Source organism: Carassius gibelio, chromosome A13 (assembly GCF_023724105.1).
Source record: "Carassius gibelio isolate Cgi1373 ecotype wild population from Czech Republic chromosome A13, carGib1.2-hapl.c, whole genome shotgun sequence".
Lineage (NCBI taxonomy): Eukaryota > Metazoa > Chordata > Actinopteri > Cypriniformes > Cyprinidae > Carassius > Carassius gibelio.
The window spans coordinates 7754970-7773313 of NC_068383.1; the positions used below are offsets into that span (position 1 = coordinate 7754970).

Genomic DNA, 18344 nt, shown 5'->3' on the forward strand with positions numbered 1-18344 from the left:
TGCATGCCACTTTCTGAAGCAACCTTACACAGTTTTGATAACGTTAATAATTAACACAATGTTAACGTAGCCTGCCTGTGATGAATGCTGACTGCACACATACACATACTTAGTCTTGGGATTCCATAACTTCCACCTGATCATCCTCACAACTTATTGCTTGTAGCCATTTTGTCCTCCTTTACGGTTCTGTATGTTTATTAGGAAGGATGTAGAACTTCAATTCATAATTTGTTAGTTTATTGGAGGTACAGAAAACGACACAGCAACTCTTCGGCATTATTGTCCCGTGTATTTCAATTGTCGCCAAGGAAATGTTTTCCCCCATGGGCTAAATTCACATCATGTGACCGGGTGTTCCCGGGGGTGTACCCAGACCAAACGTCTGTATGTATGTGAAGAATTTTTTTTACGACTTTATTAATCAATTTGTCTCCTCTGTGTCTCTCGCATCACCATAGCGCCATTTTTGAGAACATTTTGACATGGGGGTAAGTGATTAATGACAAAGTTTTCATTTTGGGGTGGAGTATCCCTTCAACTGTAATGGGCGTGGCTTAGAGACCGTTCTTGTTTCTAATGTGTCAGGTAATATAGTCATATTTTTACTTTATATTGAATTACTTCAATTCAGTGTTTTTATTGTTCTCAGTGGCATTATTTTAGATTAAATCATCATCCAGACCTCTGCTGAAGTTAAACATAATTATATATACATGTAAGATAAATTCATAATAATAGATTGATAATAGAATATTTGTTTTTAATCGTACAAATGTCTCCAAAATACATACAAAGATTTATAATACTGATTTTATGTTTATTTAATATCTGTATTCACTCGGACGGCGAATTTGCAAGTAACTGTAAACGGTTTGGTTTCATAATTTTTTTTTACAAATAGTAATATTCATACGCTTACACATGAAAAATCCAAACACCAGTTATTGTTTTAATTATGTATTTTTCACTTTAACTATTGACTGTAACTTTTGTCCAACCAGATACTACTTTGTCTCTACAATGGTGCCATTATTGCTCACATAATGCACAGTGAAATTCAGTGAGTGAATTAAAGTGAAAGAGATATTGTGCAATCCTTTAACACTGTGTTTGCTTTTATATATTATGTTTGCTTTTCTGTTTCTCCCTGTGTGTGTGTGCGCGCGCGCGGGTGTGCGTGCGTGAGTGAGTGAGTGAGTGTGGTCTGGTGAACTGTCTTCAGTTGAAGTTAGTTTGCGCTTCTCTCTGTTCCTGTTTGGATGGTTATTTCGACGCAAAATGAACGTCGGCATTTAGGAAAAAATTTAATCTTCACGAGCTCCGAGGACTAAGATTAATCGCACAAATGGTAAAGTTTCTGAATTGAAGTTATTTTGTGTTGGATTTTGACGCTGTCGATAGCATTAGCATTAGCTTCGGCTGATCTAACGTTACAGGAGCCAAAGGATCTCAAAACAATCACCAGATAAATGTTACTATATCTGTAAAAACTGGATTATGCCTTTATGAACATCGTTGTGTGTTTATATTTTGTCTTTAAAAATGAAGTTTAACTGAAGTGATTATGTGAGATTAGTTAGCAGAAATTAGCTGAGTTAGCTCTACACACGGAGATTCAGACAGAAAATGAACTTTAATTATTAAAACATAAAAATAACTATCTTTCTTACAGTGAGGGCGAAACTTTTAAAAACAAACCACCTGTTTTTGACAGTTAACACTTCCTGACACCCGTCAATAATTTTGACGTGTCCAAATAACATGTGATACAAATGAATGTAACGTTACAGCTTAAAATCTCCAATATTGTATTTAAAAATATATATTTTTAAAATGTAGAAACCAACTACACTATTAAAAGCAGGTATAGTTTGCTAACAGATGTATTTGTTGAAAAAGTCTTTATAAAAAGTCTATCTGTCTGTCTCTCTAACTGTGTGTCTGTCAGTTTAAGCTGTGGTTTCTTGTTATTAATCACATTATGCTCTGGTTTCTGTTATTTTTCAGGGGGATGTGGATTGCAGGTCTGTTGTAAAACTGAATCTGGGTCATTAAAGTTATAAATCCTCCAGTCCGACAGCATGGATCCCCTGGGCCGGTCCGGAGGGGAGATTCAGCGCAGAAACCCACAGCATGACTTTGAGCTGATCCAGAGAGTTGGCAGCGGGACCTATGGAGATGTGTACAAGGTACTGGTCCCATTATACAATAGAGTCATGAGACAATTCTATTATATATCTCCTTTAGTGCAGACAGTAACATGGTAATGGAGATATATGTGTATGTGTATGTGTGTGTGTGTGTATAAATATATATATATATTAGGGCCGGGACTCGATTAAAAAAATTAATCTAATTAATTAGAGGCTTTGTAATTAATTAATTGAAATTAATCGCATTTTAATCGCATATAAATTTTTGACCTGAGAACAGTGAGAAGTCATTTTTTTTCACATGGATTTATAGTATACCATTGAATAATGACTGAATGCATAAGCTTAAGCAACAAAATATTGTTTATTTTTGTTCACCCAAGTTTAGCAGACAAGTGCAATTTTTGCCATGAAGTGTAGCAATAGCATATTTAGAAACAATTTAGAAATAGTACATTTCAGAAATTCAGGAAGCTTATAGGTGCTGGAACCTTCTGTAAAGTGTTTTTTTAAGTAAAACACAATACTGTCACCTACATTCAGAACATTGGAAACCCTGACTATTAGAAAACATCTCTCTGTTGCTTCAGAGGCCATAACATACTCCAACACTCAAAAACCTTTGCCAAAACAATAAAGAGTTCAACATAAACTGTTGCACCAACAAAATAATACATAGTTCAACATAAAGTGTAAAGTCCACGCTAGCTGCTATATGTTTTGCGTTGAGGTGATACTTGAGGTTCGATGTGCTGCGGTGATATGCGAACGCTAGTTGGTGCTCCAGTATTATCGGTCCCGCCGAAACTCATCCAGTGAGAAACGTTCCGCGGTGCAAAAATAAGTTATTAAAAATGCGGGAAATTTTTTTCTGTAATTAATTAATCATAATTAACGTGTTATTTTTTGTGTAATTAATTAATCTCAATTAACGCGTTAAAGTCCCAGCCCTAATATATATACATTACATTTACATTACATTTATTCATTTAACTGACACTTTTATCCAAAGCGACTTACAAATGAGGACAGTGGAAGCAATCAAAAACAACAAAAAGAGCAATGATATATAAATGTTATAACAAGTCTGAGTTAGGTTAACACAGTACACATAGCATAGGCTTTTAAATAATATGATAAATAAAAATAAAACGGATATAATAAAAAAAGAATAGAGCAAGCTAGTGTTAGAGGTCTTTACACACACACACACACACACACAATTGCATAATAATTGAAAAGAAAATAGAATACAAAAAGATTAGAAAGGTAGTTAGATTTTTTTAAAAGAATAGTATTAGAATAATGAGTGTTAAAGTTAGAGGGTCAAATAAAGATGGAAGAGATGTGTTTTAGCCAATTCTTGAAGATGGCTAAGGACTCAGCTGCCCGGATTGAGTTGGGGAGGTCATTCCACCAGGAGGGAATTTCATTTAAATGTCCGTAAAAGAGACTTTGAGCTTCTTTGGGATGGCACAATCAAGCGACGTTCACTTGCAGAATGCAAGCTTCTAGAGGGCACATAAGTCTTAAGTAACACATTTAGGTAAATGGGTGCAGAGCCAGTGGTAGTTCTGTGGGCAAACATCAATGCCTTGAATTTTATGCAAGCAGCTATTGGAAGCCAGTGCAAATTGATAAACAGAGGTGTGACGTGTATTCTTTTTTGCTTATTAAAAATTAATCTTGCTGCCGCATTCTGCATTAATTGTAAAGGTTTGATAGAACTGGCTGGAAGACCTGCCAAGAGGGCATTGCAATAGTCCTATATATATATATATATATATATATATATATATATATATATATATATATATATATATACGCACACTTACCCGCCACTTTGTTGGGTACACCTGTTTAATTGTTTGGTAACACAAATTCACAAAATGACATGGCAGCAACTCAGTGCATTTAGGCATCTAGATGTGGTGAAGAAGACTTGAGGTTCAAACCAAGCATCAGAATGGGGAAGAAAGGGGCTCTAAGTGACTTTGAACGTGGAATGGTTGTTGGTGCCAGACGGGCTGGTCTGAGTATTTCAAAAACTGCTGATCTATGGGGATTTTCACACACAACCATCTCTAAGGTTTACAGAGAATGGTCCAAAAAGAGAAAACATTCAGTGAGCATCAGTTTTGTGGATGAAAGTGCCTTGTTGATGTCAGAAGAGAATGGGCAGATTAGTTAAAGATGATAGAAAGGCTAAAGTCAAATAACCACTCATTACAACCAAGGAATGCAGAATACCATCTCTGAATGCACTACATGTTGAACCCGGATGTAGATGTGCTACAGCAGCAGAAGAACACACCGGGTGCTGCTCCTTTCAGATAAGAACAGGAAAAAGAGGCTACAATTCACACAGGCTCACCAAAATTGAGAAATAGAAGGCTGGGAAAATGTTGCCTGGTCTGATGAGTCTCTATTTCTGCTGCAACATTCAGATGGTAGGGTCAGAATTTGGTGTGAAGAACATGAAAGCATAAAACCAACCTTCTTGTCTCAATGGTTCAGGCTAGTGGTGGTGGTGTAATGGTGTGGGGGATATTTTCTTGGCACACTTTGGGCCCCTTAGTACCAATTGAGCATCATTTAAAAACCACAGCCTACCTGAGTATTGTTGCTGACCATGTCCATCCCTTTATGACTACATTATACCCATCTTCTGATGGCTACTTCCAGCAGGATAATGCACCATGTCACAAAGCTCAAATCATCTCAGACTGGTTCCATGAACATGAAAATTAGTTTACTTTACTCAAATGGCCTCCACAGTCACCAGCTCTCAATCTAATAGAGCAGCTTTGGGATGTGATGGAACGGGAGGTTCGCATCATGGATGTCCAGCCAACAAATCTGCAGCAACTGTATGATGCTATCATGTCAATATGAATCAAAATCTCTGAGGAATGTTTCCAACACCTTGTTGAATCTATGCCATGAAGTATTAAGGCAGTTCTGAAGGCAAAAGGGGGTCCAACCCAGTTCTAGCAAGGTGAACCTAATAAAGTGACCACTGAGTGTATATAAGCTGCTGTAATGTAATGTTTTTTTAAAGAAGTCTCTTCTGTTCATGTATGCTACATTTATTTGATAAAAAATACAGAAAAACTGTAATATTGTAAAATATTATTGCAATTAAAATTTGTATGTACTTTAAAATATATTTATAACATAACACAAGGTTAAATTTTCATCAGCATCATTAGTTCAGTCTTCACTGTCACATGATCCTTAAGAAATCCTTCTAATATTCCAATATTGTAAACTGTTTTGCTGCTTAATATTTTTTTGGAACCTGTGAAAAAAATTTCAGGATTCTTTGATAAAAAGAATAGCCTTTATACAAAATATAAATCTTTTGTTACAATATACATCGTTCAGGAGTTTGGGGTCACTCATTTTTTTTATTTTTTACAGACATTATTGCTTTTATTCTGCATGGATGTGTTAAATTGATAAAAAGTATTGTTAGAAAATATTTCCATTTTAAATAAATGCTGTTCTTTTTTAACTTTATTCATCAAAGAATCCTAAAAGACAGGTTTCACAGATTCCAAAAAATATTAAACAACTGTTTCCAACGCTATATGAGAATGATTTCTGAAGGATCATGAGATGCTGAAGACACTAGTAATGGCTGATGAAAATACAAATAATTATAAAAAAAAATAAAAAATAGAAAACCGTAATTTCAAATTATATTTTACAATATTTCAGTTTTTGTTTAGTTTTTTTTGTTTTTTTCAAATAAATGCAGCCTTGATGAGCAGAAGACGACTTCTTTAAAACATTTTACTGATCTCAAACTTTTTTCAGGAGTATGTTATATAGTTAATATTAGGCTTCAATTTAAGCCAGTAACAATTTGTTAATATGATTATGTGGTTGTAATATGTCTATGTAATATTACTAGGAGCCATCAGCCTTAGGCACTTTGGTCACCATTTGCATACAGAGGGCTATCTATATGAGCAGTAGCAAGAGAAATTAATAATGTATTTTATTCAGTTATTAATATTGTTATATTTGAGCTGTTTAGGAACCCTAAAACTTTTAAAGAGTGGCAAGTCACATTCATGAAATGTTTGACTTTTGCATTGTCATACTACACGTGGAATATGTCCTGCACAGATTTAAAACTTTGAATGTAAAGACACTCATTCCTGAAAGGGCCTTATCTCAGCATGAGTTCATTTACTGCCTTTCCAAATCCATCAAGAAAAAAAGGCCATATAAGGTCAGAAAATGTCTCAGTAGCAGCTCATGTGAGAAGAATAACATTTCAGTGTATTAATGACATATGTGGTTTGTTGTTTCCGTAAAAAAAGAACAGTTTGGTTTGAACTTTATTAAATAAGTAGACCTAGCAAATAATGTCTTAGTTAAAAGGCAAAAAGCTGATAGAAACCCTTAGGAAATGAAATATTTAGGTGATGCAGCAATATTATTATTATTGTTATTATTATTTCTGCTCATACTTAAGTTATAGATTTAAACAAACCAATAATCCTTAATATTGAACTTCAGCATATAACGTGTCTAATTTGTTTTTATACATGCAAACATAACCCTTCAGAAAATGTTCATATCTATTTCTTGGTTTATTCTGGCTAAAAACTGAATTCATCTTTTTGAGTTTTGTACATACATTTGTGCTAATAAAGGAAGTAGAAATAAATATTAGAAAATGAAAAGGGCATTTGGCATCCGTGAGTTTTTGTTCTGAATGAGATTCAATAAAAAATGTTTTGCTTGATCTCATGGAAAGTTTGATCAGAGACTTATTACATTCAATTTGGCTTGAGTCTGAGTGCAACATGAGTGTTTAATTTGTTTATTTGAAGACTAAACACATACACACACACATTTTGTCCCCCAGGAATTTGGATGTAGCCAGCGGTCTGGAAGTGCTTAGAAATCTGGTGAATGTTGTAGTTTCCATTCATTCAGCAGATGCAGGACTGTCTGCATATTACATGCACTGCTTCTGTTATTGTTCGCTGGACACACTTCCTGGCTGGGTGTGTGGGTGATCTGAGAGTTCAGCACTATTGATCCGCCCGATTACATTAGGGTCATAAGGTTACGGTTTATTATAAGGCTGGATGATACACCTAAAACTATATTCTCAATTATAAATGTATATATTTGTTTCCTTTTCACATGATTTGTTCTAATTATATTTAATAACTCATTATGTGTTTGTTTTTAAACAGCTTATTTTATTTACTTATTCATTTATTTTTAACTGCAGAGACATCATTATAAAAATTTAATTTGGGGGAAAATATACATAATTTAGAGAACAATAAAACATATTTCAAAGAGCCCTAAATAGAACAATACATACTAAAAAACACCAGTAATTTTTTTTATATAGAAAATGAAAATTTATGTCTTGAATTGATTTATCAAAATAAAAGTTTTATTTAAAATATTCACTTTTTTCACAGTTGCTTAATTTATTTTCAACAGCAAAACCATTGCAAATATATTGTGATTATTTAATGTATTGTTCAGCCTTAGTTTACATATCAGAATGGGCTGGTTTACTGCTCACAAAATAGTTAAGGAATTGTATTCTGAATCATAATGAATTACAGTATGTAGTTTAAATGGTATTAAGATTAGGGAAGACAAGGGAAGTCATGGCCTAGTGGTAAGAGAGTTTGACTCCTAACCCTAGGGTTGTGGGTTTGAGTCTCGGTCCGGCAATACCACGACTTAGGTGCCCTTGAGTAAGGCACTGAACCCCCAACTGGATAAATGGCTGCCCACTGCTCCGGGTGTGTGTTCACGGTTTGTGTGTGTGCACTTTTGATGGGTTAAATGCAGAGCACGAATTCTGAGTATGGGTCACCATACTTTGCTATATGTCATGTCCCTTTTAACTTTAGTTAACTGTATTCATGCTATGGTTACTTTAATCTCATCTGGCATGTAATAATAATGTAGTTACAAGATCCAGATAACTGATATCCTCCATGGTGCAACTGCGTGTTTTACAATAAAGATAGTACAAAGCAGTCCTACTGATACACTTTTAGACGGCATAGACAGGAATTGGTGTTATGTGTGGTGGGCTGTGTTTTTCTTACTGAGGCTCAGGCCACATCTAACTTCCTCCCTGACACTCGCTTTTCTCCCTCAGATGTGAATGTGTCTTGTTACTCTTGTTGTCTCACACAAACACACACACACAATCATATTTTTCCTGTTTCCTAAGATAAACTCTTTTTATGAACTACTAAATCTCACCTGCAGGTTATATGGCAAGCTAGAGAATTAAACAAATCCTGTCTGGGAATTTAGAAAATGGTGATTTCGAGATCACCAGAGAATGCTTTGAATACATAAAATCATATAGATGTCATAGATATCTGTGTGGTCAGTTTCTCATTGTGAGTCTCTATAAAGTTTAGGGATGTAACGATTAACAGCGAGCCGGTTGAAAATCGATTCAAATCAATTGAGATGCAAAACAAATCACGATTCAATCAGGGGTAAGAGTTTGTATTTCTAAGGGGAACTTGCTGTCTTTAGAAAAGTTTAGATGGTATTTTTTCTTTTCATCTTGCCTCTGTATAATGCATATTAAAGTTCAGAAGTGCAGCGCTGCTTCGTTTACTGCAGAAACCAAGGAAACACTTTAACCACCACCTGCTGGCAGAGAGTGACTGTCTCTCATTCAGATATATTTTGTGTATAGTTTTACAAAGCTGAAGTCAAACTATTCTGTTTTTGCTTCAAATTTCGAAATAATACAATCTAATTTAGATCCAAAACTGCTCATGTTGCATGTATGCAGTATATTTGTTTGGAGCATATTTTGTTTATATGAAGAGATTTATTTTTGTTATTTATTTGATTTGGGGTTTGTTTTCAAATTTCAATTTGGTTTTGTTATTTACATTTACATGATATTAAAATTTGGTTATTTAGCAGATGTTTTTATCCAAAACATCTTACAAATGAAGGACAAAGGAAACAATCAAAACCAACAAAAGAGCAATAATATGCAAGTGCTATATTATTGGTGTATTATATTTCATTTACACAAAGAAACGTGCAGCATTTTTTCCAAGCAATAATAAAAGGACACTATTTATAATTTGTCTTAAATCTCATTTTGTAAAAAAAGAAAAGTAATCGAATAGTGAAATCAAAATCGTGAATCGTGACGTGAGTTGAGTGAATCGTTAAATCCCTAATAAAATTAATAAAAATCTATATCCAGTAATCATAAAACGTACATAGAAATGGTAAGAAAAATCACTGGCTAAAAACTAGTTGTCTAAAATAGAGATAATAAATAGTAATTTCACCCAGGACAGCCCGAAAGTCTCTTTTCTGTGTGTGCTTGTGTGTTTTGATGGCTGTCGACCTACTTCCATTTGGAAAAGATGACTGTTTCCATCAGAGACACGGCTCTCACTTACACGCTCACATTCCATTGTTTTGATCGGAAACTTTTCTCGCTCTCTCCCGTTTGAATCACTCTTCCCTACTTGTGTTTGTATTCTGCAGGCTCGTAACATCTCCACTGGAGAACTTGCAGCAGTGAAGATCATCAAACTTGAGCCCGGTGAGTATGACGCCATTCTCTTGTGCTTGAGGAGGTGTGGTATGTGAAGTCTGTGTTGTAGCTCATATGACACATCCTGTTTTGTTTTTACCAATGGAAAATGAAAGGAGAAATTAAGATTGTTCAGGCTCTGCTGGCACCTCTCAGCAGAGTCCTGTCCCACAATTTTAAACGAGTTTAAAGAGTTATGCAGGGTATATACTTGCTTGGAAATGGTCTTTGGTGATAGCTCAAGCACATGTCCGATTGCAGTTCATTCATATTTAACATAATGTATATGCAAGTTATAGCACTGAATTATGGACCAAACTGCCAGTTTTCCCTCTTGTGTAAAATCTGTTCAGTTCTCATGCTGTCAGGCTTTGTTTGACTTAAAATATCCCAAGAGATGACTAAAATCATTAAGAGCTAGATCAAGAGAAACAAACATTGTCATTGGAAGTACTTAGTAAAGTGGTCTCACCATGGGTAAAGTCTAGGGCTGGGATAAACGATTATTTTTTAAACGATTAATCTAGCGATTATTTTTTGCGATGCGTCGATTAATCTAGCGATAAATTTTTTCAGATCGATTCGATTATCTCCCCATTAATTGACTACTAACAATTTATACATGTTGATTTACATATCTGAATGAAAAAAACATGAATTCCTTAACATTGCAATATATGTTTATTGCTCTTAAAATTACTAAATAAAAGACTGACTAAGAATGCATTACTTGGCACTTGTATGGAGATAGCATTCAATAAAACATTGAAGCCTTGAAAACACATAGCTTACTGAAACAAGCTTACTGAACACATAGGACCTAGCTTACTGAAAAAAAGCTATTCTTTCAGATGAAAATAACAACAACTTGATGTCTAGCATTAAAAAAAATGTCTTGTTTAGAGTTTGAAAGAATACAGTAACCAATGTAAACTTGAGGGCTTTAAGCTAATACAGAGAGTGCTTTTCAAAAAAAAAAAAAAATTAACAGTGGGAGCCAGCAGCCTGTCATGGAGAAAAAAAAACCTCTCCGAATGCTCCACGTGAAACTTTGGCATTCCGCCCTTTTTCTATCGTGTTTAATGATTTTGATTAATATGCACAAGGGAGAGAGAGAGAGCAAGAAGCACTCCTGTTGTTTGAAGACTGTGAGTGTGCGCGCCTCTCTCGTACACGCCCTGTCATTCTACATCACTCACCAATCAAATAAGGCTTTGACAGCCGCCAAAAAAAAAAAAGATCAATGCAGAAAAACCCCTGGATTGGTTATATAATGTTTGACAGAATGTTGATCTGACAATCGCGTATATTCAGTGCACGTAAGGTAAACGTTTTGCAAACGTTTTTTAGAGAAATAGAAACAGGTCGATGAATCGATGCGCATATTTTGCGACAACATATTTTTTGCGTCGATGTCATCGATGACCTCGACGCGTTGTCCCAGCCCTAGTAAAGTCAAAATATTTTAATTCAGTCCCTTATTGATAATGGGTGCTTGTTATGTTAAAATGTATTTATTAATAAAGGATGATCAGCTATAGGGATGTAAAGTGAAGTAAGGCTATAAGTTCTATATAAATATATGCGCTGTATGTTTCAGAGTGCAGTTCGGCACTATGTTAATTTTCACTTGAGCAGCTCATAATCTGGTATTTTCATTGTCTCAGACCAGTTGGATTTATTGTAATTGCTGGTCCACACAAATTCATCCCTGCATGTTATATTTGGATAATTGTAACATACATTTTGGGAATGGTTTCTGACAAAATTTAACAGACACTGTTGTATACAATTGATTATTATTTGTGTTTTTATTGTATCGTTATCTTGAATACTTTTTATTTCACAGTGAAGTATTACAGACGTAATTATTATTGTTTTGTTTAATATTTTTTATTTGGTACAATAGTAATTTTATTCGTTTTGTTTACATATTTGATAATAATAATTTATTATTATTATAGGCAAATTGTGCATCCCTATTTATTTATTATTTTAAATCACTCATCTCAATTTTACCAGTTTTACAGTTGAATGCCTGTTTGTCCCCCTATTGAAGGGACTGGTGGACCGTATGGTTCAGTTGGGTCACATTTTTGAGACCAGAGGGTTCCAATCCTGCTCCTGGAGTGCCAGCATCCCACAGAGTTTAGCTTCATTCAACTTCAGCTCATTGCCTGGAAGTTTCTAGTCAGTCTGTAGACCTTGAATATCTGGTTCAGGTGTGTTTAATTAGGGTTGGAGCTAAACACTGCAGGGCAGGCCCTCCAGGAACAGGTTTGGACAACCCTGTTTGAGACTTTTGAAGTGTTTTGCTTCTTGTATAAAACCATAAAATGTGATATGAAGACAAGCATATATTGCCTCAATCCCTTAAAACTTGCTTGGGCAGTTGCTAAAAAAAGTTTAATCTTTGGCATCCCTTACCACTAAACTAATAAATCACCATTTCCCACTCCACTGATTAGGAATTATTTCACTGTGCTTGAAAAATTAAAGTTCTGTTCAGAAATTATATTAAATTAAAAGTAAATGTATAATACTAGAAGAATAGTTTTATCTTTGTTTATTGGAACACTACAGTTAGCCCAAGTCCATATTAAATGACTGCTTAACTCGGTTAGCTTACATGGCTGTACAGCATCTCTCTCTGCTATGGCGAAGCTAATGGGAAGTTACTTCAGAAACGGAAAGACTGTGCTGTAACGTTTCAGTTTTTCTTCATTTTTGAATGTATGCACTCAATCTATACGTTAGGTGTGAGGTTGTGTGCCCTGTCCATGTGTAGCAGTGTAGCAGCACATTAGTTTAATAGCAGAGATGAACAAACTACAGCTTACAACATGCTTTAACTTATTGCTCTCATCCATCACCATTTTAACCTTCGTATGTGATCCACATATCAGTCAAGCTAACTAATTATGTTTAATGCATGAGTTGGCATAAATTGTGCTAGTGACAGAGCAGTAATAGAGGGTTCTCGGAGCAAGTGAAAACTGCTCTGACTTTCAAAAAATCTGCTCCTAGCTCCAGGCAAAATCACGCCGCTCCACTCACATTCTCTGGTCCCAATAGAGGCTGATTGCCCTTTTATAATTCTGAGGGTGAACTGAATGATGTGTGCGCGTTTTTGTCAGAAAGTGTCAGATCACGTGATCCTGCTGATTGTTATCAGATTCCTTCCGTTGGTTGTGTCATTTGCTGTTTTTGTTAATGTCATGGGAAATCAAACATCTGAGGTTGAGAAGGGAGGCACCAGAGGAACATCTGGACAAAGTGTCTGATCGGATATCCACCTGGAAAGCAGGTGTGAGCTTTTGTGTGTGTTTGCCTTTTTAGAAAGCCGACTTGTTCTTTTATGTTTGGCATTCGCCTTTAAAAGAAGCCCGTCAGCTGCACTATCTGTGTGTATCTGTGTGTATTTGTATAGAGTTTTGCATGACCACCAGCGGTATCGCATGGAGAACTGAAAGGCTGACTGTAACTTTTGTTGCACTTACTCTTACCTTGCTGCATGGGAGGATCTTAAAAAAAAAACGAAACACTTTGACTGCGCTGAGACACTCTTGTTGATGGCGAGTCGAGGACAGATTTCTTTGTTGTTTGTTGGCTTTTTTTACACTCCACCAGCTAGAAATGATCCAGTCAGAGCATTGCAACTGTTTCTAACCAGTGGGACATCTGTCAAGAGTGTTTTTTTACTGTAGAGGTCTGGGCTATCATTTCACTGCTGAGAGCAGATGGGTGGTTTTGGTCATAGTTTTGTTTGTGGAAATGTTAAATATGATTCCCGATTGTAAAATATGCAGAGCATGACTAATTATAATAGAGTCATTAATTGTGAGTAAGATGAAATAATGTTTTTCCCTCTGGTGCACTTTTAATTTGGGATCCAGAGTTTCTTCCCCCAGGCCATCAGGCTCCTAATCTCAAAACCAGCCTCTTTACATCTTCACGTCTCCTTTTAATATTTACTTGATCTCAATATTTAAGACTACAGTATACGTTCATGCATATTATTTTCTATTCTATATTTAATTCTACAGTATACATCTTTTGTATATTTTATTCTTCTTTTTTTATCGTTTACTTTTATTTCATTCTTTCATAGCTATATTTATATATATTTTCATCTGTGTTGTGTTCTTTAATAATAGCACTGTCCATGGAGCGAACCTGACTCACATTTCACTACTGGTTATATATGCTCTATATAATCGTGTATGTGATGAAAAAAAATCTTGAATCTGGTCAAATATCAGAAAACGTTTCAGGGCTCTAGACTAAATTTTTGCACTAGTTGCACATGTGTGCCTAACTTTTTTTCATAGGTGCACCCAAATTTTCAACCGTATTGCATTTAACAAGGTCATCAGCACCATGGTCCACTAAGTCCTCTTGGTTCTCTGTCCAGCTATCATGATTGAAAATGTTGAAGCATTTGACAGCCTTGGTTGTGTCAGAAACACTCTCCCCTGTTGTACGAACAAATAAGTTTTAGTAAATGATTAACAATATTTCTCATCCACATGTGTTTATAAGATAGGTGACTAGGAGGCTACTGAATCTGGTTTTCAGATGTGGATTTGATTGTTGCATCCATTACTTTAAGTTTAGTGGCTGCAACACCATTTCCTGCCAGCTTTGATGCCACTTTTTGTTATTGTCTGTGTGTTGCATAAACCATTAATGGAGATTGAGTTAAATATAAGAAATATTAGTAAAAATAGACTGATCTCTGTTTAAATGGGAGACAGAACCACACATATACTTGTAGATTGCCATTTCACCCTGCTGCTGCCTTCTCTGTAGCCTCATATCAGCCTGGAACTAGCCACTAGGCTCAGGTCTCGCAACCACCAGCAGTTTTTCAAGGTTTAGATATAACAGTGCAGTATTATTAACACAGCTGAACATGACCACAAACACAATCTCCCTTACCTGTGGTAGGATGATCTCATTACTGAAGTAGGAGGCTAAACTTACACAAAATATTAGTCAAAAAAAAATATGCATTGCTGTATGACTTCAGTACATTTGTGATGTTTGTAAAGTGTCCATCAGTTCAAAATAAATGACTGTATAATGACGTGATCACAGAGTGATGTATCCTCTCCCAAATTGTGTGTTGCATCAAAATGTTTCACATTGTTACATCAAAATGTAGAATTTACATATAAATAATACATTTCTTCTCGGTCTGTCAGCTTTGGTGTAAAAGATGATTAAAAAACAATTTCATGACAAACAAATGGAATTGTCCCCCTTCAAAACAAACCACACATTAGGCTGTAATTATAGTGTAAGATACTTGTTTAAAAGTATTTCATTTTTTTACCTATTAATTTAGTAAGTTACTTTTTAAAATATATATTTATACATTTTAAAAGATCGAAAACTGTTATTTTAAGTGGTAATAATATTTTACAATATTACTGTAATACTTTTTATTGTATTTTTACCGTATGGTTTAAAATCAAAAGAATTTTTAAATTGGCAAGACTTAAAAATGCACAAATGATAAATTCCATCAAGTGTCCTGAGCTTCCTGTTGGTGTATGTAGTAAATTTACGCATTATAAGCACAAAACCTGCGGTAATGAGTAAAATGCAATACTCACAATCACTTCCTCCGATTATGAATCTTTTTTTCCCGATTTAGTTCCTTCTCATGATATAAAATAAATTGGGAGAAATCCCTATTAGTTCCATTAAATGACGCAGTGAAGAAGCTTCCGTTTTTCCGTTTTCAACAGTTTACCTCTTCAGTGGCATCCTTCAAAATTTACTTACCTTGGTTTATGTATTCCTCCCTGTTTTTCAAATGCCAGCTCTGAGAATTATATTACACTTCAGAATAAAATACTGTCAGATTAACAATGATGGTCATCTTTGAAATTGACATGGCAATGGAGAATTGCGTTAGTAAAGATGTTTAAGTCGATGGAAATTAGTATTGTCATTGCTGGTAACTGTGTTTGCTAGAAAAGTATAATAAAGTATGAGTCAAAAAAACATCTGCATTGCTGTGTGAATTCAGTACATAGCTTGTGATTTTTGTAAAGTGTCCATCAGTACAATATAAATGGCTTTATAATGATTTTGAATTACAGTAAAAATCTCAGAGTGATGTATCCTTCTCCCAAATTGTAATTAGTTTAGTCTGTGTGGGAATTCCAATCCGATCGATCGAGCAGCTGGGGGATTGTAGCCAAAGGGGCGGGTTTAGCTATGGCTAGCTTGATTTATTATAGTTGACACTACTAAATACTAACAGCTTGTTTTCTGAGAAGTGCATCAAGCTCAGAGGAAGCTGCCGGAGTTCAACTTTCAGCAGACAAACCCTCAGGCCCTGCTGCTGTTTCTGACACACAGGCTCTCATTATCTCATAGACACACACTCTTGGCCATGGCCTGTTTTTCTTGAGTGGAGAGGAAGTGGTCAGAGCTAGGAGGCTTGACTTCATTGCTGTGCTGATTCTTGTTCATCACACAAACATACACTGTGATGCTGCAGATGTCCCATGGATGAGGTTTTAAAATGCAAAAGTGGGACTGATTGTTCCTCCTAGTCATTGCCACTGTTCTGACCACGATGTTATTTTTTTATATCTTAGCATGGAGTCTGTGTGAAACAAGAGGTGGTTGTGTTTTGTGTGTGAGTTTCTAAGTTAAAGGTCGGCAGAAGAATAGAGAAGTGGCTATAGCTGGTTTACATCTATTACACTTTTTCAGGGTTGAGGTTATAGAACATATCAAAAGGCTGTTTTAAGAAACTGCACTACCTCTGTCATCATTTTAAAAAGCAGTTTTTACAATGTTGTGATCTTACTTTAAAATCTAGTTACTCATGATTCACCTTTTGTATTTTAAGGGAGGACACGTTTCTCCATCGTAGTTGTATTTTCTTGTCTGTATAATTTTTGTGTGAGTTTCATGAGTAATGAGATTTTCAGCTGTCTTGAACCGATCAAGAGATTCTCGGAGCATCAGGATGACCCTTTCTGTGTATAGGAAACAGCACCACCTGCAGAAAACAATGCAGTATTTACTGTACCACAGCCATTAAAGTCATAAACAGATCATGTGCTTGTGTGAAGATGCCTCTTTTCTGACGCACACTGTGTGTGTGTCACTCCTTTAACAGAGCAGGTTGTAAAGCTTGAGGTGTGACATTTTGGCTTATTGCATCTTTATATATTCTTTAAAATTATAATTAAAATCCTGGTCACCAACAGCATCTAAAATGTAGAAGATCCATATGCATTCACATGAACTGTAATATATAATCTTAAGTCAAATACTTAAATTTTTCATGTGTCCTTATATATATATATATATATATATATATATATATATATATATATATATATATATATATATATATATATATATATGTATATGTATATATACAATGTTGTGTGTAACGCGTTACAAAGTAACGCGTTAGAGTACTCTAATTACTTTTTTCCTGAAATTTGTAACTTAACGCGTTAGTTCCGTGCGTAAGTAATCAGTAACTTCGTTATTTTTAAAAAAAAAGTAATCCGTTATTTTAAGGAAAGGAAAATCCCGACTGCAGCCTGCTTTTTGTCAGACAGTAGTCCTAGGTCTACTGTGCCACCTGCGGATGTATCAGCGGAGCCGAAGCTCTGTAATCGTAAAGTCAATGGCTGTGATGCGTCTGTGCCCTGCGCCTGACCCTGTGTGTGTGTGGGGTTTTTTTTTTTTCGAACTCCCGGCAAGATAGCAGAGAGGACAGCGTTTGGTTTATGGAAGTACGCACATTATTTTCAATTTGTCAACGAAAAAGAAAAGAACATAACGGTAAAATGCACACTCTGCTTTGGTGAAAAGCTTCTGTCGACCGCCAAAAATTCTACCTCAAATTGAACGCTACGTTTTAATCACTACTTTGAAGAGTAAATGTAAGAGGACTGTGTTAAAGCGAATTTAGGCTTGTGACTGTGAGTGACACTTTAATAATAATTAGTTCGGCTATTAAGCGATTTGTCATTTGCCTGTGTGGCAGTGAAGGATTTAATTCGGTTTGTTATCATTTTTGTTTGACAGGCAGCTGTTAATTTCTGTTAGATCGTTGGCTGGCTGGTTGTTCATCATTTCTAAATGGATTTAAATCTGCAAGCCTGTTTAAGGTTGTGTTTACAAGTAAGCATACTTGTACTTTGATAACTGCATTATTTAAAGTTAAAGAAAAATCAGGAGTTATCTTGTGGTGCTCATAATATACAGTAGCCTAGGCTACTCGGCTGGGTAACGTTAGGTGCGAATTTTGATTAATAATATGTTCTGTGATAATAAATAAATAAATAAAACGCCATGTGGAATAGCCGATTGCTGACTGTCTTTCCTGTTATTGTTATCCTGCAGTGTTAATTTAGTCGGATGAATGACGTTATTCATTGTCGGGAGTCACGACTTCTAGGTGCATTTAAAGGGGCCGGGGGCTGTGTCTGTCATGTGTGAGCCGCTGCAAACGGCTTTTAATTTTTGGTAACGCATGAGTACTCTAACGCGTTACTTTTATGAATAGGTAACGCTGTATCATAACTGATTACTTTTAATTGATGGTAACGTTGTAACCT

At 35.4% G+C, this 18344-nt stretch overlaps 1 protein-coding gene across 3 annotated transcripts in view; it reads left to right on the forward strand.

Annotated features, from left to right (window-relative positions):
• The first annotated feature begins 1159 nt into the window (after positions 1–1159).
• Positions 1160–18344, forward strand: part of LOC128026012 (mitogen-activated protein kinase kinase kinase kinase 5) — a 34481-nt gene continuing 17296 nt past the window's right edge. For all 3 annotated transcript variants that reach the window (XM_052612691.1, XM_052612692.1, XM_052612693.1), the window contains exons 1-3: positions 1160–1351; positions 2011–2192; positions 9690–9747. In XM_052612691.1, coding sequence (XP_052468651.1) covers positions 2085–2192; positions 9690–9747 — 166 coding nt within the window. In that variant the 5' untranslated portion in view covers positions 1160–1351; positions 2011–2084. The remainder of the gene's footprint in view (positions 1352–2010; positions 2193–9689; positions 9748–18344) is intronic.